At 48.2% G+C, this 24,656-nt stretch overlaps 1 protein-coding gene across 5 annotated transcripts in view; it reads right to left on the bottom strand.

Moving 5' to 3' along the window:
* Window positions 1-24,656, bottom strand: part of LOC137522476 (vitamin D3 hydroxylase-associated protein-like) — a 124,556-nt gene that overhangs the window by 81,224 nt on the left and 18,676 nt on the right. For 4 of the 5 annotated variants that reach the window (XM_068242540.1, XM_068242538.1, XM_068242541.1 and 1 more), the window contains exon 2: window positions 20,573-20,795. In XM_068242540.1, the coding sequence (XP_068098641.1) occupies window positions 20,573-20,779 (207 nt within the window). In that variant the 5' untranslated portion in view covers window positions 20,780-20,795. Of the gene's footprint in view, window positions 1-20,572; window positions 20,814-24,656 lie in introns of all 5 variants that reach the window. The other variant, XM_068242539.1, reaches the window with a different exon arrangement.

The raw sequence follows: 24,656 nt of genomic DNA, 5'->3' as shown, positions 1-24,656 counted from the left end.
ATTGGGGGGTCTCGGAAGGGGAGGGGCAGCCAAGCTTTCCCCTCCCCCTCCGAGCCCTTGTCCAATCCAAGGACAAGGGGCTCTTCTCCACCTCCGATGGGCGGTGGAGGTGGAGGCCGCGATTTCCTGGGGGGGAGGTTCATGGTGGAATCTGGGAGTCCCCTTTAAAAAGGGGTCCCCCAGATGCCCACCCCCCCTCCCAGGAGAAATGAGTATAGAGGTACTTGTACCCCTTACCCATTTCCTTTAAGAGTTAAAAGTAAATAAACACACAAACACTTAGAAAAAGTATTTTGATTGAACAAAAAAACATAACCACGAAAAAAGTCCTTTAATATTCTTAATTAACCATTAATACTTACCTGTCCCTTTAAATAAATGATCCCTCGAAATAGCCTCGGAAATGTTCTATCAGTTACAATGTAACAAAGTTATTACAATGTAACAACTTTGTTACATTGTAACTACGCCGCACCCGACGTCACTCGCCGCCGCCGCATACGCGTCTGCGCTGCACACTTTCCCGACAGAGCTCTGAGCTATATAGCTCAGAGCTCTGAGAAGCATCTTTGTATTTTGGCTCCAAGGAGCCCCATTGGTCCTTAGCAGACCAATGGGGTTCCTTCAAATCAAAAGGAACCCCATTGGTCTGCTAAGGACCAATGGGGCTCCTTGGAGCCCAAATACAAAGATGCTTCTCAGAGCTCTGAGCTATATAGCTCAGAGCTCTGTCGGGTCCGTGCAGGACGCTAAGTCCCCGCCGGCTCAGCTGCCCTCCCCGCCCACATCTGTCACCCACATGTCACCCACATGTGGGTGACATGTGGGTGACAGATGTGGGCGGGGTGGACAGCGGGAGCTGCGGGGACTTAGCGTCCTGCACGGACCCGACAGAGCTCTGAGCTATATAGCTCAGAGCTCTGAGAAGCATCTTTGTATTTGGGCTCCAAGGAGCCCCATTGGTCCTTAGCAGACCAATGGGGTTCCTTTTGATTTGAAGGAACCCCATTGGTCTGCTAAGGACCAATGGGGCTCCTTGGAGCCAAAATACAAAGATGCTTCTCAGAGCTCTGAGCTATATAGCTCAGAGCTCTGTCGAGAATGTGTGCAGCGCAGACGCGTATGCGGCGGCGAGTGACGTCGGGTGCGGCGTAGTTACAATGTAACAAAGTTGTTACATTGTAATTACTTTGTTACATTGTAACTGATAGAACATTTCCGAGGCTATTTCGAGGGATCATTTATTTAAAGGGACAGGTAAGTATTAATGGTTAATTAAGAATATTAAAGGACTTTTTTCGTGGTTATGTTTTTTGTTCAATTAAAATACTTTTTCTAAGTGTTTGTGTGTTTATTTACTTTTAACTCTTAAAGGAAATGGGTAAGGGGTACAAGTACCTCTATACTCATTTCTCCTGGGAGGGGGGGTGGGCATCTGGGGGACCCCTTTTTAAAGGGGACTCCCAGATTCCACCATGAACCTCCCCCCCAGGAAATCGCGGCCTCCACCTCCACCGCCCATCGGAGGTGGAGAAGAGCCCCTTGTCCTTGGATTGGACAAGGGCTCGGAGGGGGAGGGGAAAGCTTGGCTGCCCCTCCCCTTCCGAGACCCCCCAATCCATGGACCATGCGGGCTGGTATAGTCAGGGTGCGGAGCCCCACGCGGCCGGTGCTCCGCATTCTGGCTATCCCAGCCTGCATGGGGGACAAGGGGTTAAAGAGGTCTGGGAGGGGGGACCCCACGTCATTTTTTTTTAAATATTTCCCACACTCACAACGAAGTAAGTAAAACTCTTCCCACTTGGGGGAATCTATGAAAATAATACACTATTGTTACCTGTGCAAAAAAAACTGACATTTTCTGCATTTAAAAGACATTTTCGCCCTTGAAACTTAAAAATCGATTTTCTCAAAAACTATAAGGTCTTTTTAAAAAAATTTTTTCCTCTTATTCCCACTGATCCCCTTAATATACCCTGGGAATTTGGTGTTCCTAAACTTTAAGCAGGCTTTGCTATTAACCGTTAAAGTCGGCGGGTTTTTAAATGTTTACATTTTTCCTTTGAAACTTTAACATCGATTTTCTCAAAAACTATAAGGTCTTTTTGAAAAAAAAAATTTTTCCTCTTATTCCTCCTGATCTCCTTAATATATTCTCCAAATTTGAGGCTCTTAGCATTTAAGGGGGCTTTGCTATTAACCCTTAAAGTCGGTGGCTACCTAACATTGATACATGCGTCAACTTCTCCGCTTCGGGAGCATGACCATACGCATTAATTTCGTAATACCCGTTGCAATGCGATAATTACGCAAAAATTACGCTTACGCGAAATTTCGCGAAATCCTTCTTCATTACGATTATGTACTTACGGCCATAAACGTAATTACACTAATTACGCGAAATTTTGCGAAATCGTAATTACTCCATTACGCTCATCTCTATTAATAGCAAGCTATGTGTCAACTTCAGTGATATATTTTACTTTTAGTTCTATTTAAAGACATGATATGTAGACTTGTGCAGAATGATAAGATAACCTTTCCCCACCTAAAGAGAGAGGTTTAGCAAGCAAGGGGCCTTATAACCCCCAGAGTTAAGTTAACATTTTATGGCCTGCCCATGTGATTCTCCCTGAGCATGCTGGGTATTCTGTAAATCAGAGCTTTATTTATTTTTAGGAGCGATCCGCCGACCACATCCGCCAGTGAAAACGCTTGGCTAATGTATTTCAATGGGATGGTGCACACCAGCAGTTTGAGGTTTTCAGCAAACCGCAAACGTGGGTCCTGCAGCACGTTTGCGGTTTGCAGAAGCGTTTCTGCCTCAAAGTAAAGTATAGGAAAAAGGCAAACGACTCTGGAAATGCTACATCAGAACGGTTTGCCAGGCGTTTTTGTTACAGAAGCTGTTCAGTAACAGCTTTTAGGGCCCATTTACACCTGAGCCGGAATCGCGCGATTCCCACTCATGGCAAACTGCTAGCGGTTTAGTAAAAACCACTACACATTGTTGCAAATGGCAGAGTTCTAACTGCCGCATTTGCAGTTAGCGATAACCGCAAACGCGTTTCATGCAGCAGTTTGCCGGCGATTTGCGTTTAGCGATTGTGATTAGCGTGCAAAGCACGCTAATCGCGATCGCTCCAAAACCGCCGCAGTGTCCAGTGATTTTTCCACGTTAATCGCGGGAAAAATCACTCCCGCAAAACGCCGGCGGTAGTCGCTAAAGATGTAGTGAATAACGGTTCGCCGGCGAACGGTTCCAGGCAAACTTAGGGGGTTCGCGTTCGCCTGCACCAGGCGAACTTTTGCAGAAGTTCGATTCGCCCCATAATGCACTATGAGGGTCAACTTTGACCCTCTGCATCACAGTCAGCAGGCACATTGTAGCCATTCAGGCTACACTAAGCCCTGGAGCCCCCCCCCCTTATATAAGGCAGGCTGCGGCGGCCATTAGCCTCACTCGTGTGCCTGCTAGAGACAGAGTAGGGACAGCTGCTGCAGACTTGTTCTTCTAGGGACAGATTAGTTAGGCTCTTGGCTGCTTATCTTGCTCCTTGCTGATTGTTATTGCTTTTATAGCGCCCCTTAATAGCTCTTTTCAGAGCTCATCCTGTACTTTTGAAGTGCCAGCAGGCCAGCACAATTAGTGACTACCTGTGTGTGTGTGTGTGTGTGTGTGACAGGGAGCTGCACATTGTACTACCCAGTACTGCATATACCCCAGTACCTGTTGTGTTGACTTAACCCACCTCATCACTGCATATACCTAGTTTTGTGTTGAGTGAACCCAGCTCACTGCATCTAACTACCTGTTGTGTTGAGTGAACCCACCTGGTCACCTCACTGCATCTAACTACCTGTTGTGTTGAGTGAGAACCCACCTCACTGCATCTTAAGTACCTTTACTGTTCAGTGAACCCAGCTCACTGCATCTAACTACCTGTTGTGTTGAGTGAGAACCCACCTCACTGCATCTTAAGTACCTTTACTGTTCAGTGAACCCAGCTCACTGCATCTAACTACCTGTTGTGTTGAGTGAGAACCCGCCTCACTGCATCTTAAGTACCTTTACTGTTCAGTGAACCCAGCTCACTGCATCTAACTACCTGTTGTGTTGAGTGAGAACCCACCTCACTGCATCTTAAGTACCTTTACTGTTCAGTGAACCCAGCTCACTGCATCTAACTACCCAGTACCTGTTGTGTTTACTTAACCCACCTCATCACTGCATATACCTAGCTTTGTGTTGAGTGAACCCAGCTCACTGCATCTAACTACCTGTTGTGTTGAGTGAACCCACTTGGCCACCTCACTGCATCTAACTACCTGTTGTGTTGAGTGAACCCACCTGGCCACCTCACTGCATCTAACTACCTGTTGTGTTGAGTGAGAACCCACCTCACTGCATCTTAAGTACCTTTACTGTTCAGTGAACCCAGCTCACTGCAACTAACTACCTGTTGTGTTGAGTGAACCCACCTCACTGCATATACCTAGCATCCCCCCAAGATGGACAAAATGGACAAACCAGGTAGAGGAAGAGGTAGAGGCAGACCCAGAGGAAGGCCACCAGGTATCGGCAGGTCTGTGGCTGTGCGAGGTGGTGTAGCTGTGATTTCGTGCAGACCTGGCCCAAAATACAGTGCTCAGAAGAAGGCACGTGCTATCACTTCCCAAAATCGTGAGGAGGTGCTTGAGTATTTAACACAGAACACCTCATCTCCCGCAGCCACCAGCGCTATAACAAGCACCACATCCACTGCATTTGACACTTCGCAGGAGTTATTTGGTGGTGGTGGTGAAATCACTGATTCCCAGCCACTACTGCAACAACAACAAGAAGGCACAGGTACACCACCTCATACGTCTGAGTTAGGTGACGATAGTATGGAGGAGGGGGATGATGAACCACCTGAAGTTGGTGCAGTTGAGGAGGTGTCTGAGGAAAGCGCAGCTGGCCAGGAGGAATATGATGACGATTATACAGATACCACATATGTTCCCGGTAGAGGAGATGACCAGGGGGACAGTTCAGAGGAGGAGTCAGAGAGGAGTAGGAGGAGACGACTCCATGATAGAAGCAGAGGGAGCTCGTCCTCAGAAACAGCTGAGGGCAGTGTATCGTCAGCTATGGCCAGCCAGCATGCCCTTCAACGTCAGCTGCTGATGCCACTGTAGCGCCATCACCCCAGGGGGGCTCAGCGGTTTGGAATTTTTTTCACGTGTGTTTATCAGATGGGAGCAAAGCCATCTGTTGTCTCTGCCAGCAAAAATTGAGCCGTGGAAAGGCCAACTCTCACGTAGGGACAAGTGCCTTACGAAGGCACCTGGAGAGAAGGCACAAACAGCTATGGCAAGAACACCTGAGGAAAAGCAGCACCCCTCAAAAGACAAGCCTCCCTCCTTCTCCTCTTCCTCCTTAAGGTGTATCGTCTTCATCCACTTTCTCCCTTGCACCTTCCTGTGAACACTGTCGTGACTTAGGCGGCTTCTCTTCTCAGTAACTATGCCTCCAGCTGCACTGAAGTTCCTTTCTGACAGGACGCTTGCGGCAGGGCAAGAGAGAAGTTGTATAGCAAATTGGGACAGCTCTGGCCACAGGTCAAGCCTGCGCAACCAGTAGTCCAAGTACCTGACCTTTATCAAAATTAATGAGGAATGGATCCCAGAGGGCTACTGCACGACCGAAGACTAAGTCAGTCCCCACACACAGCATCTCTGCCTGCAGGCCGCTTCACTGCCTTCTCCGCCACCACCAACAGGGTCCAGGACTCTAGGCGGATTCCTGAATTTTTAAGGCCGCTGCTAGCAGCGGCCGCTACACTAATTTTTCTGGTGCGTGTACATGCCTGCCTAATTTTTCTGGCTGCACTGCAGGCGGCTGCAACAAAAAAACAAAAAGGCATGTACATGTGCCCATCCCCCTTCGTGATCATTACCTTGCCGCGGTGAAGGGGCTTGCGTATCACAATGAAGCAATGACCACTAGAGATGTAGCGAACGGTTCGCCAGCGAACAGTTCCAGGCGAACATTGGGGGTTCGCGTTCGCCTGCGCCAGGCGAACTTTTCCGGAAGTTCGATTCGCCCCATAATGCACTATGAGAGTCAACTTTGACCCTCTGCATCACAGTCAGCAGGCACATTGTAGCCATTCAGGCTACAGTAAGCCCTGGAGCCCCCCCCCCCCTTATATAAGGCAGGGTCCGGCGGCCATTACACTCACTCGTGTGCTTGCTAGTGAGAGGAAAGAGACAGCTGCTGCAGACTTGTTCTTCTAGGGACAGATTAGTTAGGTTCTTGGCTGCTTAGTTTGCTTATGGCTGATTGTTATTGCTTTTATAGCACCCTAGCTCTTGCCAGAGCTCATCCTGTACTTTTTTTTTTTTTTTACTGTGTGTCAAACTGACACTTTTGTTGCATGCACAGCCTTGCTAATTGATAGTGTGTGTGTGTTGCCACTGCCAGCAGCCCAGCACATTCAGTGACTGACTGCCTGTGTGTGTGACAGGGAGCTGCACATTGTACTACCCAGTACTGCATATACCCAGTACCTGTTGTGTTTACTTAACCCACCTCATCACTGCACGTAACGACTGTAGTGTTGAGTGAACCCAGCTCACTGCATATACCTACTACCTGTTGTGTTGAGTGAACCCAGCTCACTGCATATACCTACTACCTGTTGTGTTTACTTAACCCACCTCATCACTGCATATACCTAGCTTTGTGTTGAGTGAACCCAGCTCACTGCATCCTACTACTACCTGTTGTGTTTACTTAACCCACCTCATCACTGCACATAACTACCTGTAGTGTTGAGTGAACCCAGCTCACTGCATATACCTACTACCTGTTGTGTTTACTTAACCCACCTCATCACTGCACATAACTACCTGTAGTGTTGAGTGAACCCAGCTCACTGCATCCTACTACTACCTGTTGTGTTTACTTAACCCACCTCATCACTGCACATAACTACCTGTAGTGTTGAGTGAACCCAGCTCACTGCATATACCTACTACCTGTTGTGTTGAGTGAACCCAGCTCACTGCATATACCTACTACCTGTTGTGTTTACTTAACCCACCTCATCACTGCACATAACTACCTGTAGTGTTGAGTGAACCCAGCTCACTGCAGGCCTGGAACCTGAATAGAAATTCTCTTATCCAGCCTCGGCTAGAGGAAAATGACAGTGAGGAAGGAGAACAATTTGTCAGGATGGTATCTAGATATGGGTCACACTGGGAAGATCTAAGAGAAATGTTAACAAAGAATTTCAGGGATCCTTACTTCATCCCCAGAAATAGCCCAAATTATAGGCCGTAGACCTCTATTAACGGCGCGACGCGCACAAAATCTTAAAGATAAATTGGTCCATAGCGAGTATGTAAAGGATAGTACCACATGGCTCAATAAAATGATTCCCAATGGGACCTACAAATGCGGCAGGTGCAAACTATGTCCATTCATTGACAGACAGAACAACAAGACATTTACCAATAGCTCTGAAACTAAAATATATGAGACAAGATCCCACATAAATTGCCAAACAAAAAGGGTAATCTACATGATAGAGTGCCCATGTAAACTTAAATATGTGGGAAAAACTAAAAGAATGCTAAAGGATAGAGTCCTGGAGCATCTTCGCCATATAGAGGAGGGTGATGAGGAAAAAAGCTATCTGGCAACACACTACGCCGAGGTCCATGCAAGTAGTCTAGAGGGCACGATAGTCAAAGGGCTATATAGGTTGAACGTGTCCAATAGGAGAGGCGACTATGATGACCTGCTTTATTGCAAAGAGGCCATGTGGATATATAAGCTAGATACGCTGTATCCACATGGCCTCAATAGAGAACTTGACCTGAAGGCGTACCTTGCGCCTAGAGGCATATAAATAGGGATCTCCTAATCTAATACAGTTCCCTCAGAGAAATGTATGGATGAATGATATGAGTGTTCTGTATAGGTTGATCTAAACAGATCAAAGAGGATTCCCACCTTATGGTTATGGAGTAGAGCCACACTTTATATTGTCTGGAAGAAAGAGATAAAGATGAAAAAATGCCCATATGTAGAAAAAATTAACGCTCTCAGCTACGTTCCAAAGTAAAACTCTACTGCTCTAATGCCATCTACTGGCAACCTTAGAAACTATCTCTTACAATGTCTCGGATGGAACGGATCTCCGGTCCTACCAGAACAAAAATGGGAGGAGACAGTGCGAGGCTAAATAGAAGTGCAAAGAGGAGTGATGACACACCCCAAGAGGCGTGAAACGCGTCGGTGGGCGGAGCTACGTCACGCCTGGCCAGGCCTGCAATTTCCACGTACCCCTGCCAAACAAGCTGGAGACACGGAAAGACGCTGAGCGAGGAGGAAGGTGATAGCGGAGACCCGGCGAACAAGCAAGCTGGGACGCCAGCCGTTCAAGGGTCCGCACACCGCCGCTCAGTGCAAACCGCTCACAAAAAGACAAACCTACCTCAACCGAATGGCTTAGCGGTGACCACAGAAACAAGAAATACTGGTGAGATACTAAGGCGCTTAAACTGACTGAACTTTATTACAGGAAAAACACAACTGCCAAGTTTATCTGCATTCCTCTGAGAAACTGCTTGCTTGCTATCTTGCTCTCTAACTAAAGCATGTCATAATGGCTGTATAGCACTAACAAGTGATTGACTTTTACTAATCTATATAAACCAAGCAGCATGCATCTGCAAACGGCTCACCATTGCTAATGACTACCTACCCACTATATCTTTGCTTATACTGCGCAGTTAAAAGGGGTATTAAAGTGGTACCACTGCATAGATATACTAATCATATATAAAAATAGTGTAGGTTGCATGTGGTGAATGTGTGTACGTATGGAATCTAACCCAATATAAGCTGGCCAGCAAAGTGATATATGTAGCCCCGCAGTGTGTCTAATGTTTTTACTGCATTTTCCCCCTCCCCTTACCCCACCTATATCCCAGTTTTTAATATTGTGAACCTATTTAATAAACTTTTGCTACAATTTGCATATACATAATAGACCATTTATTGCTATTTAAATTGATCTAGACTGGTTGTGTATTGAGGTGCAGCGCTGTTTCATTGCGTATATTACTAGTGGATTCCATCCACAGAGAACAGACGCTACAGCGTGCACTGCGGTGCAGATCCAGGAGGTTTAGTCACCTCAAACATTTAGAGCAGCTCACTGCATATACCTACTACCTGTTGTGTTGAGTGAACCCAGCTCACTGCATATACCTACTACCTGTTGTGTTGAGTGAACCCAGCTCACTGCATATACCTACTACCTGTTGTGTTGAGTGAACCCATCTCATCACTGCACATAACTACCTGTTGTGTTGAGTGAACCCAGCTCACTGCATATACCTACTACCTGTAGTGTTGAGTGAACCCAGCTCACTGCATACACCTACTACCTGTTGTGTTGAGCGAACCCAGCTCACTGCATATACCTACTACCTGTTGTGTTTACTTAACCCACCTCATCACTGCACATAACTACCTGTTGTGTTGAGTGAACCCAGCTCACTGCATATACCTACTACCTGTTGTGTTGAGTGAACCCAGCTCACTGCATATACCTACTACCTGTTGCATTACTTAACCCACCTCATCAGTGCACATAACTACCTGTTGTGTTGAGTAAACCCAGCTCACTGCATATACCTAGCATCCCCCCCGAGATGGACAAAATGGACAAACCAGGTAGAGGAAGAGGTAGAGGCAGACCCAGAGAAAGGCCACCAGGCATCGGCAGGTCTGTGCGAGGTGGTGTTGCTGTGATTTCGTGCGGACCTGCCCCAAAATACAGTGCTCAGAAGAAGGCACGTGCCATCACTTCCCAAAATCATGAGGAGGTGATTGAGTATTTAACACAGAACACCTCATCTCCCGCAGCCACCAGCGCTACAACAAGCTCCACATCCGCTGCATTTGACACTTCGCAGGAGTTATTTGGTGGTGGTGGTGGTGAAATCACCGATTCACAGCCACTACTGCAACAACAACAAGAAGGCGCAGGTACACCACCTCCTACGTCTGAGTTAGGTGGCGATAGTATGGACGTAACGTGTGTGGATGTGGATGATGGACCACCTGAAGTTGGTGCGGTTGAGGAGGTTTCTGAGGAAAGCGCAGCTGGTCAGGAGGATTATGATGACGATTATACGGATACCACATATGTTCCCGGTAGAGGAGATGACCAGGGGGAGAGTTCAGAGGAGGATTCACAGAGGACTATGAGGAGACGACTCCATGATAGAAGCAGAGGGAGCTCGTCCTCAGAAACAGCTGGGGGCAGTGTCCGGCGCCATGTATCACCAGCTATGGCCAGACAGCCAACATGCCCTTCAACATCAGCTGCTGATGCCACCGTAGCGCCATCAGCCCAGGGGGGCTCAGCGGTTTGGAAATTTTTAAACGTGTGTGTCTCAGATGGGAGCAAAGCCATCTGTTGTCTCTGTCAGCAAAAATTGAGCTGTGGAAAGGCCAACTCTCACGTAGGGACAAGTGCCTTACGAAGGCACCTGGAGAGAAGGCACAAACAGCTATGGCAAGAACACCGGAGGAAAAGCAGCACCCCTCAAAAGACAAGCCACCCTCGTTCTCCTCTTCCTACTTCAGGTGTATCGTCTTCATCCACTTTCTCCCTTGCACCTTCACAGCCACCCTCCTCCACACCGCCTCTTCCCTTCAGCGGTTCCTTCTCCTCTGCCCACAGCAGTACCCAGCTGTCCGTGAAGGAAGTATTTGAGCCTATACAGCTTGAGAAAGGAGCTTGTCTCCGAAACAGCGTCTGTCGCTGTCCCTGGGCACTATCTTTATGCAATAAAGAGCTTGAATACATCCACGTGGTGCTGCTGATCTCTTCAACGGAAGTATTTGAGCGTAAGAAGCAAATGTCTGCCAGTCACCCTCTTGCCCGGCATCTGACAGCTGGCGTGGCGGAACTATTAGCTCGCCAGCTATTACCATACAAGCTGGTGGAGTCGGAGGCTTTCCGAGGCTTTCCGTAAGTTTTTGGCCATTGGTACACCGCAGTGGAAGATACCAGGCCGCAATTATTTTTCACAAAAGGCCATACCCAAACTGTACCGTGCAGTTGAGAGGCAAGTGGTGTCATCTCTGGCACACAGCGTTGGGTCAAGGGTCCACCTGACCACGGATGCCTGGTCTGCCAAGCACGGGCAGGGCCACTACATTACATACACAGCCCATTGGGTCAACCTGGTGACCGATGGCAGCAAGCAGGGAGTACGTGGCTGCGCAGCGGACCGACTTGTCACACCTCCATGGCTTGCAGGCAGGCCTCCAGCCACCTCCTCTCCACCTGCTACCACCGCTTCGCTGTCATCCTCCTCCTCCTCCTCGGCTGGTGCCGCCATCTCCTCTCCAGCTACACAGCCCCAGCACCCCAGGGCCTATGCTGCATGCCAGGTGCGACGGTGTCATGCAGTGTTAGACATGTCTTGCCTGAAAGCGGAGAGTCACACTGGAGCAGCTCTCCTGGCTGCTCTTAACAAACAGGTGGAGCAATGGCTGACCCCGCACAAACTTGAGATCGGCAACGTGGTGTGTGACAACGGCAGCAATCTCATTGCGGCGTTGAATTTGGGAAAGCTGACACACATACCCTGCATGGCACATGTGCTTAATCTGGTCGTGCAAAGATTTGTGTCCAAGTACCCAGGCTTAGAGGACGTCCTGAAGCAGGCCAGGAAGTTGTGTGGGCATTTCAGGCGCTCTTACAAGGCCATGGCATGCTTTGCGTAGATTCAGCGTAGAATCTACTTGCCGGTGAGACGCCTGATTTGCGATAGCCCGACTCGCTGGAATTCCACCCTGCTGATGTTCTCTCGCCTGCTAGACCAGGAGAAAGCCGTCACCCAGTACCTGTATCATTACAGTACAAGGACACAATCTGGGAGGATGGGGATGTTGTGGCCCAACAACTGGACACTGATGCGAAATGCATGCAGGGTCATGGAGCCCTTTGAGGAGGTGACCAAACTGGTGAGTCGCGATGAGGGCACCATCAGCGACTTGATCCCCTACGCCTACTTCCTGGAGCGTGCCGTGCGTAGAGTGGTGGATACAGCTGTGGAGGAGCGTGAACAAGAAGAGTTAGGGCAGCAGGAGTCGTGGGAGCCATTTACACACGAACCCGATGTTTCCACAACACCGGCGGCAGCACAGAGGGGGGAGGAGGAGGAGGAAGAAGAAGAGGAGTCATGTGGGGAAGGAGAGGAGTCAGACTCTGATGATGGTGATGAGGAAGGTGTTTCTGTGGAGGAGGAAGCGGCGGCGGAAGGAGAACAACCGTGGCAGCCATCACAGGGGGCTTCTGCTGCTCCACGTTCCCGTGGTATTGTTCGTGGCTGGGGGGAGGAAGAGGAGTTGCGTCTCGTCACTGAGGAAGAGCAAGAGGAGATGGAGAGTACGTCTGCATCCAGCTTTGTGCAGATGTCCTCTTTCATGTTGTCCAGCCTGTTGAGGGACCCCCATATCAAAAAACTCAAGACGAATGACCTGTACTGGGTGGCCACGCTACTAGACCCTCGGTACTGGCACAAAGTGGCGGACCTTTTAGCAACTCAAAAGAAGGCGGAAAGAATGCAGCACTTGCAGAACAAGCTGTCGATGATGCTTTACAATGCATTTAAGGGTGATGTGGCTGCAAAACGCAATCAAGGTACCACTGGCAGTAACCCTCCTCCTCCCAAGTCCACGCAGGCAAGGACAGGACGCTCCAGCGATCTCAGGGTGATGTCGGACATGCGGACGTTCTTTAGTCCAACTCCTCGCCATAATCCTTCCGTATCCACCCTCCAACAACGCCTGGAGCGGCAGGTAGCCGACTACCTGGCCTTGAGTGTGGATGTAGACTCTGCGAAAAGCGACGATGAACCCTTGGACTACTGGTTGCCCAGGCTTGACCTGTGACCAGAGCTGTCCCAATTTGCCATACAACTTCTCTCTTGCCCTGCCGCAAGCGTCCTGTCAGAAAGGACCTTCAGTGCAGCTGGAGGCATAGTTACTGAGAAGAGAAGTCGCCTAAGTCACGACAGTGTTCAGTACCTGACCTTTATCAAAATGAATGAGGAATGGATCACGGAGGGCTACTGCACGACCGAAGACTAAGTCAGTCCCCACACACAGCATCTCTGCCTGCAGGCCGCTTGACTGCCTTCTCCGCCACTACCAACAGGGTCTCGGACTCTAGGCGGATTCCTGAATTTTTAAGGCTGCTGCTAGCAGCGGCCGCTACACTAATTTTTCTGGTGCGTGTACATGTGCCCATCCCCCTTCGTGATCATTACCTTGCAGCGGTGAAGGGGCTTGCGCATCACAATGAAGCAATGACCGCCGGCTATTTGAGTGTCTCGGGTGGGGGTGGCACACAAAAGATAATAAGGTCCTTGCTTCATTGTGGTCAGACCAAATTTGATCAGCTGGACAGTCACTGTTCTGTCATTCAGCTACATCAGCCGGGCGAGCATATGGGCTGAAAAGCCACCATCACCTGCACTCTCGTCATGGTGCGCACCAGTCCAGCACGGCCGTCACTACACAAACGGCTGTTTGCAGTCACTGCATACCTTTCACTGCATCTGTGACTGCACATTATACCTGGCAGTCAGTGCATAACTTGCACTTGAATGGATACACTTTTAAACAATTTAAAAATACAACCATCTAAACTTTCAAACAATTTAAAAATACAACCATCTAAACTTTCAAACAATTTAAAAATACAACCATCTATCATTTTCAAAAAAATTTTTTTAAAAAAAGGGCAAAAAAACTTGCCCTCCGTAAAACATTCTTGGCAAATGCTTTCGACTTGGTTTGTCTTCCGCTGGCTCAAGGGTCCATCTGACCACAGATGCCTGGTCTGCAAAGCACGGTCAGGGCAGCTACAGCATGGGTCTCAGCAGGCTCCCACTTCGGGCCGGAATCCAACCTTCATTCCCCGCGGTGACAATGGCAGACTTGCCCTCCATAACGGATTCCCGTTAAAGGATTTAAAGTTAATTCATTTCAAATACACAGCAGGGCCTCGAAAGTCCGCCTCCTGTATTGTTATTTTTGGTCACTACCTCGGGGCGGGCGTGCATGCCTGCCTGCTGCCCTCCTTGGATGTGTAGTGGTAGCCGTTTCTCAGGCTCCACACCGGATTCAAACCCCTCATTCCCCGGCCATTACCCGGGGTCACAATGGCAGACTTGCCCGCCTCCACAGGATTCTCATTGTAGCGGTACTGAACAAGTACACAGCAAGTAGAAAATGTAATTTAAAAACAAAACGTAAGCTTTTTAACAATGCCATGGAAAGTTGAGAAGGAAGTCACACATTACCTGACATCACTGAGTGAGGAAGAGCAATCTCGCCATGTTGCGCAGTAGTCCAGCATGGCCGTCACTACACAAACAGCTGTTTGCGGTGCGTTACACAGTGAGTTTGGTGTGTCAGTGTGAAGCAGTACTCTAATTACACTCCCTGATTGATGTATACACATGCAAGATGTTTGAAAGCACGTTAGGCCTGCAATTTAGCATTCAATGTGATTTCTGCCCTTAAAACGCTGCTTTGCGTCACATCCAGATTTTTCCCCGGGACTTTTGGCATGTATCCCACTCCGCCATGCCCCCCTCCAGGTGTTAGACCCCTTGAAACATCTTTTCCATCACTTTTGTGGCCAGCATAATTTTTTCTATTTTTCAAAGTTCGCCTCCCAATTGAAGTCTATTGCGGTTCGCGAACTTTTCCGCGAACCGAACCTTCCGCGGAAGTTCGCGAACCAAAAATCGGAGGTTCGCGACATCTCTAATGACCACCGGCTATTTGAGTGTCTCGGGTGGGGGTGGCACACAAAAGATAATAAGGTCGTTGCTTCATTGTGGTCAGACCAAATTTGATCAGCTGGACGGTCACTGTTGTTCTATCATTGAGCTACCACAGCCCGGCGACCATATGGGCTTGAAAAACGCCACGGCCTACACTCTGGCCATGGTGCGCACCAGTCCAGCACGGTCGTCACTACGCAAACAGTTGTTTGCAGTGCGTTACACAGTGAGTTTGGTGTGTCAGTGTGAAGCAGAACTCTAATTACACTCCCTGATTGATGTATAAACATGCAAGATGTTTGAAAGCACGTTAGGCCTGCAATTTAGCATTCAATGTGATTTCTCCCCTCAAAACGCTGCTTTGCGTCAAATCCAGATTTTCCCCCGAGACTTTGGGCATGTATCCCACTCCGCCATGCCCCCCTCCAGGTGTTAGACCCCTTGAAACATCTTTTCCATCACTTTTGTGGCCAGCATAATTTTTTCTATTTTTCAAAGTTCACCTCCCCATTGAAGTCTATTGCGGTTCGCGAACTTTTAAGCGAACCGAACCTTCCGCGAAGGTTCGCGAACCGAAAATCGGAGGTTCGCGACATCTCTAGTAGTCGCCGGCGGTTTGCGATTATAGGTCTGAATGGGCCCGTACAATATGTGTAATCTGCTACCCGAAAACGCTCCTAAAACCGCTAGGCATGTTCAGAAAACGTCTCTAAACATGCCTAGAATTGCTCTGAAAATCTGCTCCAAAAAAGCTAGCATTTTGCAGATCTGCTAGCGTTTTTGGTGTGCAGTGGGCCTGATAGTGGGTGTGTGAGTAGTAGTACACATTGCCAGCAGTGATATTTGGTGTGTGAGTAGTAGTACACATTGCCAGCAGTGATATTTGGTGTGTGAGTAGTAGTACACATTGCCAGCAGTGATATTTGGCGTGTGAGACAAGGAGTTAACTTTGTAACCAAGAACTGCTGCCTGTGGTCCCTGTAACCTGATCCCTCAGTGAGCTCAGCTGGGAGGAGTTGCCTCTCTCACTCCTTCCCTAAACTCGTGCAGCTTAGCAGAAGCTGCGCTTCCTGTTTCTTCCACTGTGATCCGAATCGTTCACTGTGATGATCCGGATGATTTGACTTACAAAAAGAGTTCGGATCGTTCATGATTAGTGTTGGGCGAACATCTAGATGTTCGGGTTCGGGCCGAACAGGCCGAACATGGCCGCGATGTTCGGGTGTTTGAGCCGAACTCCGAACATAATGGAAGTCAATGGGGACCCGAACTTTCATGCTTTGTAAAGTCTCCTTACATGCTACATACCCCAAATTTACAGGGTATGTGCACTTTGGGAGAGGGTACAAGAGGAAAAAATGTTTTAGCAAAAAGAGCTTATAGTTTTTGAGAAAATCGATTTTAAAGTTTCAAAGGGAAAACTGTCTTTTAAATGCGGGAAATGTCTGTTTTCTTTGCACAGGTAACATGCTTTTTGTAGGCATGCAGTCATAAATGTAATACAGATGAGAGGTTCCAGGAAAAGGGACCGGTAACGCTAACCCAGCAGCAGCACACGTGATGGAACAGGAGGAGGGCGGCGCAGGAGGAGAAGGCCACGCTTTGAGACACAACAACCCAGGCCTTGCATGCGGACAAGAAGCGTGCGGATAGCAATTTGCTTTTTGTCGGCATGCGGTCATAAATGTAATACAGATGAGTGGTTCCAGGAAAAGGGACCGGTAACGCTAACCCAGCAGCAGCACACGTGCTGGAACAGGAGGAGGGCGGCGCAGGAGGAGAAGGCCACGCTTTGAGACACAACAACCCAGGCCTTGCATGAGGACAAGAAGCGTGCGGATAGCAATTTGCTTTTTGTCGGCATGCAGTCATAAATGTAATACAGATGAGAGGTTCCAGGAAAAGGGACCGGTAACACTAACGGTCCTGTTCTTTTGGATTTGTGAGGGTTGATTTCCTGGACAACATGGGCGGTATTGAGTGGGTTTTCTTCGGTGCTCCACTGTGGCCTGTACGTGAACCGTCAGGGGAAACACCTCTTCCCTTGCCCCTCCCTCTTTCACAGGATTTCTTCTTCATTTCACTTATCCTTAAAGTACACGCTGACTGGCAGCAGTACAGTGGCAGTATAGAAATGCTATACAGTGGCGGGTGAGCGGTGTACTACTGTTCCCAGCAGAGACACAGAGTGGCAGTAAACACAATGCTATACAGTGGTGGGTGAGCGGTGTACACAGAGTGGCAGTAAACACAATGCTTTATAGTGTGGGTGAGCGGTGTAGTACTGTTCCCAGCAGCGACACAGAGCACAATGCTATACAGTGGTGGGTGAGCGGTGTACTACTGTTCCCAGCAGCGACACAGAGCACAATGCTATACAGTGGTGGGTGAGCGGTGTACTACTGTTCCCAGCAGAGACACAGAGTGGCAGTAAACACAATGCTATACAGTGGTGGGTGAGCGGTGTACTACTGTTCCCAGCAGAGACACAGAGTGGCAGTAAACACAATGCTATACAGTGGTGGGTGAGCGGTGTACTACTGTTCCCAGCAGAGACACAGAGTGGCAGTAAACACAATGCTATACAGTGGTGGGTGAGCGGTGTACTACTGTTCCCAGCAGACACACAGAGTGGCAGTAAACACAATGCTATATAGTGTGGGTGAGCGGTGTACTACTGTTCCCAGCAGCGACACAATGACTGGGGGGACCCTGGCTAGCCTGGCTGGAAAGAGAACTACCCTGCCTGCCTACCCAAAGCTAAACCCACAGACAAATGGCGGAGAAATGACGTGGATCGGGTATTTATTTACCCGAACCACGTGACCTGTTCGGCCAATCAGAGCGCGTTCGGGTCCGAACCACGTGACCCGTTCGGCCATCAGGTGTTCGGCCGAACTCGAACATCACCCGAACAGGGTGATGTTCTGCAGAACCTGAACAGTGGCGAACACTGTTCGCCCAACACTATTCATGATCCGGACAACACTAGGGGAAAGCACAGATTTACAGCTACACTGTATGAAAAATATCACTAAACTGCTGTGGTCATCATTAAAACCCATTGATCTTCCCTTCTCCAGCTTTGGTAGGTACCCTAACATGCTCTGGCTGATGGGAAATATATGTATGTCACACTGATATCAGAGCAGAATAAAATCCTCTTTTACTCTGCCTGAGCAGCTCATGGCCTCCTGGCATTCAAATCGTTTTTCTGGCAGTAGAAATTCACTATGTTTGCAAAGTAATCATATAATCAAAAAAGTCAACAACCAAGTCAGCATTCCAAGCTACTTCATTATTTTATATAAAACACAGCACCTTCCCATTACATGCACTATGCACAATTTCTTCAAAGACAGGATTAACATGTCTGCGGTGACTATAAAGCAGCCTAACTGCCTCAAGCTAGTCACTCCTAACTCTGTTGTGCAAATTATAGTGTAACCATACCTCCCCCCTCCAGAAGGTGTTGACCTGTGAATACAAATGGCTATGGTTATAGCTTAAAAGGAGGCTGCAATATTTATTTACTTTTAAACAATACCAGTTGCCTGGCAGTCCTGCTCCACTGCCTTTGATACTTTAACCACTTCAGGACCACAGTGCCAAACCCTCCTAAAGACCAGGCTATTTCTTTTAAAATAGGCCACTGCAGCTTTAAAGCCAAGCTGCAGGGCTGCACAACACAGCACACTAGTGATTCCCTTTTCTCCCCACCAACACAGAGCTCTCTATTGGTGGGGTCTGATCCCACGCCCCCCCCCCCCCCCGTGTTTATTTTTGTTTTATAAATATTTATTGTTATATCTTTGTAAATAAAAATGTGTAGATTTTTCCCCCCCTGCTCCCCCCCCCCCGCCAGCCATTCAGCATGATTAGCTGCATAGGCTTCAGCCTATAACAGCCGATCCCTCCCCAGCCGATGGAGGGCACAGCCGTGTCACACGGCTGTCCCCAGTACAGCACTGCAGCAGATCGCAGCGCTGTACCAAGTAAATAGATGGCGAAACCGCCATCTAACAGTCTCGAGCATCGCTGTTCAGAGACTGAAGGCGGGGCAGAGCTCCGCCCCTCAAGCAGGAGATGCGTGCGCAGCCTGCGTGCGATCTCCTGCAGTAGCCGGCCCCAGGACTTGACGTCAATTGGCGTTAGGCGGTCCTGGGGCTGCTGCCGCGGCATCGCCCATTGGCGTGGGCTGGTCGTTAGGTAGTTAAGCCATAAATCCTGAACGAGCATGCAGATCAGATGTATCTGACAATAGTCTCACTGGATTAGCTGTATGCTTGTTTCAGGTGTGTGATTCAGATGCCATTGATTCTGGAATGTTCAGCAGGACTGCCAGGCAACTGGTATTGTTTAATACTGGTTGCTTGCTCAGGGTTTTATGGCTAAAAGTATTAGAGACAGAGGATTGGCAGGATAGCCAGGCAACTGGTATTGCTTAAGAGGAAATAAATATGGCAGCCTCCATATCCTTCTCACTTCAGTCATCCTTTAAGATAGTCATACACATACGGATGTTTGTCCAGTGGCCTCCTCTCCAATCAAAACTGATCCAAAACGGACTCAATTCAGTCCATGCAGAGCAGAACAATTTTAAATAAATTCCAGCAGGGAATGTGCTCAAAATCTACTGAACTGCAGCACTGCTCTGTTCAATGTAATGCAACGCCATAGGTGGCCGATCGACCAATGCTCCTGCCCTGCATTCAACCAAAATCTTCCATCCGATCAATACTTCCGACCGATTTAAAGACAAAATTATTCAGAAATTGATCCATTTTTAGCATTGATCCCCAGCAGATTCAATCACCGTGTCTGGAAATGCTGAAAATTGAATAGTAGAATCAATGTTTGTATAGCCTGCTTTACACACAGTAAACCGTGTCCAATCAATTTATATTTACCAGTGAGGTCCAACAACCAATCAAATACCCAGCTATCAGTTGTTTACCACCAGCAGTAGAATTCATATTAGATTTTAGAGCTATTCCACCATTTCATCGGAACATTGCTAGGATTGGAAGTGAATATCAGCCAATGTGCACAATGTCTTATGCTAGGTGCACACTATACAATTTTCTGGCAGATTTATCTGCCAGATAGATTTCCAACATGTCCGATCTAAATTACGATCAATTTTTCAAATTTCCAATCTTTTTAAATCATTTTTAATCGATTTTCATAGAACTGAACGAAAATCGATTGAATTTCGGAAGATTGAAAAATCGATTGAAATTCAGATTGGACATGTTGGAAATAATCTGGCAGGCATGTCTGCCGGAAAAATTGTATGGCGTGTACCTAGCTTAAGTATGCTGGAAGATAGTTGTGTAGAGATAGTTTGGGTAATGAATTCCAACAAAGCATAATTGTATATAAAATATTCTCCATTCTGTGTTGCACACGGTGGCGTAACTCCAACTCATGGGGTCCCCCAGCAAAACTTTCATGCCAATGTTCACCCCTCATCCCTTGATGCCCTTTACGGCCTTGGGGCCCATCTCACAAGGGTCATAAAACAAACCATCGTGATCTTCACACCCATAATAAGTGTAGCCACCAAAACTCCTGATCTAAACACCTGTATAGGAGGAGGGAAAGATTGGTAGTTGGGGCCCCGAAACAGGTCAGGAACCCCCTGCAGTCGCTGCTCCCCTCTAGTTACGCCCCTGGTTGCACACTCTACCTGTTGGTGAAACTGGTGCAGGGCCTTCTGCATGAGCCGTATGCTGTCCTCTCTCCTCTTCCTCTCCTGCTCCATCCTCTTCTGGATACCTCTTCTCTTTCTCCATCTGAGGCCATAAACTGACGCTGCCAGGAGGCATCCTAGCGAAGCTAAGAGCTTACATTCCAATGTCCGCTCTGTTAGGATGTAATTCAATGTCTCTCTCATGGTGTCTGTAGGATACCTGAACAGAGAAGAGAAACTGCAGCCAATTATGAAGCTAACGTCTGGCAATAATCCAGCAGAGTTCACAGGGAGAAACAGCCCAGAAGGATGACTGAAGGTGAACTAGCAATGTGATATACCAGGAAATGTCAGAGTCATGGAGGGAAGGTTGTACAACCTCATAACTCCAGTTTTAAAATCACAAAATCCCTGCAGGTCAGCAGTATATCTTGCATGCAGGGACGGATCTAGACCAAGTTGCGCCTGGGGCAAGGTCAGGTTTTGGCGCCTAAACTGCCATTCCCCATATAGTTTTGGCACCTAAAGGTCAGGTTTTGGCACCTAAACTGCCATTCCCTATCCAAATTTTGCCACCTTTTTAAGAATTCAACAAACTGCGCCTGGGGCAAGATACCCGCTGCCCCCCCCCCCCCCTCCCCAGATCCGTCCCTGCTTGCATGAGTTAATATCAAACATTATTTCAACTTGCTTAGGTTGCAAATATTATTTAGTATTGTATTTATAGAGCAGCAACATATTATGTAGCGCTGGACAATAAATAGGGATACATACAATGTAAACAAGGAGTGGCAGACAGAGAAGTAGCAAATGGCTATAGAAGATAGAACAAGGTTATCCATGCAAACCGGTTATAAGATGAATGATCATGTGATATTACAGAGATCAAGCAATTCAAGTCTGAGGATTAGTCCAAGGAAAGGGTATCATAGCTGGGGTTGCAAGATCAAGAAGGACAGGGGGAGACCCTGCCAAAGGCTTACAATCTAAAGGGTGGGGCGCAGGGGAGTAACTAGACTTAACAGGGCCCAATGAGGTTTTTTTTGCTATTGCTAATTGGCTGCACAAGTGGTTGTGGAGAGGGGTATTGCATTGTCCACGTCAGGGGAGTTGCTAGCATGGGCGTAGGGCCCGCGGTCGCAGGGGTCGCCGTGGTGACCGGGCCCGCCTCCTAAAGTGGCGGGGGAGGGGCCCGGGGGTCTGGGGGTCTGGACCCCCCAGGTGTTGAAATCCCCGCAGTGCAGAGCAGGATCCTGCAACGGAGCAGCCAGTTTCTCCCGGAGGCAGAGCAGGGCTACGGCAAGATGGCTGCCGAAGCCCTGCACTAGAGACTATTTATGTCTCCAGTACCGGGCTTCGGGCGCCATCTTGCCGTAGTGCTGCACTCTGTCAGCGAGGGAGAAATTGGCTGCTCCGCTGCAGGATCGTCGCTAGTGGAGCTGCACGAGGGAGGCTGGCTGCACGTCGGGGAGCTCACGTCAGAGGCTGGCCAGGTGAGTGAATTTTTTTTATTTGTACAGGTTTATTTTCTGGTGACTGCTCCCACATAACGATTATTATCTGGTGACTGCTCCCACATAACGATTATTTTCTGGTGACTGTCTCCACATAACGATTATTTTCTGGTGACTGCCCCCACATAACGATTATTTTCTGGTGACTGCTCCCCACATAACGATTATTTTCTGGTGATTGCCCCCACATAACGATTATTTTCTGGTGACTGCTCCCCACATAACGATTATTTTCTGGTGACTGCCCCCACATAACGATTATTTTCTGGTCACTGCTCCCACATAGCGATTATTTTCTGGTGACTGCCCCCACATTGCGTTTATTTTCTGGTGAATTCCCCCACATTGCGTTTATTTTCTGGTGAAAGCTCCCACATTGCGTTTATTTTCTGGTGAATGCTCCCACATTGCGTTTGTTTTCTGGTGAATGCTGCGCACATAACTATTTTCTGGTGACTGCCCCCCATATTGCGATTATTTTCTGGTGAATGCTCCCACATTGCGATTATTTTCTGGTGAATGCTGCGCACATAACAATTTTCTGGTGAATGCTGCGCACATAACATTTTCTGGTGAATGCTGCGCACATAATAATTATTATCGGGTGAATGCTGCGCACATAACGATTCTTTTCCTTCAGACTGGCATCTTGCTACTAATTGCCCTATTTCCTCTGGGTGCTGCGTATGTTTGCAAATTGAACGTGGCAGCCATGCTGCTGGAAAGCGGAATTGATATAGCCATGCCATGCACAGGTATGGGGATTTGGATATGTGTGTGCTTCGGGTGTTGTGAGGGGGGGGGGGGCTGTTGTTCCCGGGAGGGGGGGGCCCACATCCAGATTCCGCATCGGGGCCCAGAGGTTTCTAGCTACGCCACTGGTTGCTAGCCCTGAAGATCAGAAGCATGTGCCCCGGATCTATTCTGGGGTGCCCGATTGTCCCCAGGCAGAGTCAGCTGTGGTGCGTCAATGGTGGGCATGCTGTGGTGCATCAATCAGGGGTATGCTGTGTGCCGTAATGCGTCTATGTGGGCATACTGGTGCTGTGATGCTCCTATAGGGGCATGCAGGGAGCTGTGGTTCTACTATGGGGGCATGCTGGGAGTTGTGGTGCATCAATGGAAGGCCGGTGGGAGCATGGGAGGGGGTCCTCTAGACAGTCAGGGAATGCTATGGGGGGGCTGCCAGACAACCTGGCAGCAGGCCAGCTGCCCAGCAGAAAGCTAGACCAGCCAGCACAGAAGACAGGTAACTGCCTAGTTATGTTTAAATGAAATGTGATAAGCTGGAAAAAAAAATTTTATTTTATTTTTTTTTGTATTAATGAAGATGGGGCTTCATCCAACATTTTGCTGGGCAGGCCTACTTAGACTGTTCTTAAGTTCATGTAAACTTTGTTCCACCCATGACCACACCCACATTGTGGTGTGTGGCCACACCCATTTTCCATCTGGAGTGCCCAAAAGTGTCCCAGATCTTTTAGGATCCTAGCAATGCCCCTGGTCCACGTTTTGATTTTACTTATTTTTCTACAGTAAAAAAAGAGAGAAAATTCTTCTTAGCATTTCCCATTTTAAGTGCGGCTATTTTGAAGCCAATCCTCATGTCATTTCCTCCCTTAGTCTCCTCTGCCCGATTGTGTATGCATTGCCCGCCCTTCACTACAGAGAGTGCATTGTCTCAGCATGAGAAAAACTGGTGAATCAGAGAGGAACAGAGGTGTGGGAGGGGAAAACAAGAGGGAAAGAGGCTTCAGCCAATCAGGCTGCATTAGTTAAGTCTGAGGGGAAATACAGAAGCAAAATAGGACAACCCAGGGGGAGGGGGAATGTTAGGGGAGGGGGTTTAGGGAGAAAATAAGCGTGACAAAACACAATGTAGTAAAATGCAGTAAAACAGACTCACTAGTATAGTCTCAAGGTCACAAATAGCGCCTCTGTATCGGTGAGTCTGGAGATCAAGGTTTATAAACCGAAGAGTATATGAGTGGACCAAATGCATGGTTCGTAAGGGGTGGGGGCTGTGTGATGGGCAGGTAATATATTTCTATGGGTGGGGAGGAGGCAAGCTAGGGGGGGGGGGGGGTTTGTGGGCCAATAGGAGCAGGGGACAGGTTATGTAACCTATGTTGGGCCAATAGCCTGAGGGTGTAATGATCGCTGCTGCAGCAGGTGTTGCTGGAAGTAGTAGTGCTGCAGCTCAGGCAGTTCTGATGTCTTTCCATGCAAGCTGCATAGCTTTGTCTGTCTTTCCCTGCTGTCAGCTTGTGACTGATTATCATTCACCTGTGTGGGAATCTGCATGTCTGCTCCCATTGGATGACCTCAGTATAAAGATCTGCTTCCTGCAGGGTTTCCTTGGGTTTTCATAGCTTCAGTTTAAGCCTGTCTTGCTGTCGCTTCAGCCCTCGATCGTGTTTCTTGTTCTAAAGATACTTTGCTGGTCTTTGCATCATATATTGGTTCATTGCCAATATATATGCATACCAGCACGTTTATTATTTTCCTTGTATTTGTGTTACGTTGATACATCAGTGTCGCTGATGTATACGTACACGAACTGTTTA

Source organism: Hyperolius riggenbachi, chromosome 6 (genome assembly GCF_040937935.1).
Source record: "Hyperolius riggenbachi isolate aHypRig1 chromosome 6, aHypRig1.pri, whole genome shotgun sequence".
NCBI lineage: Eukaryota > Metazoa > Chordata > Amphibia > Anura > Hyperoliidae > Hyperolius > Hyperolius riggenbachi.
The sequence above is the reverse complement of the archived record's forward strand: the minus strand, read 5'-3'. Positions and strand labels throughout refer to the sequence as shown.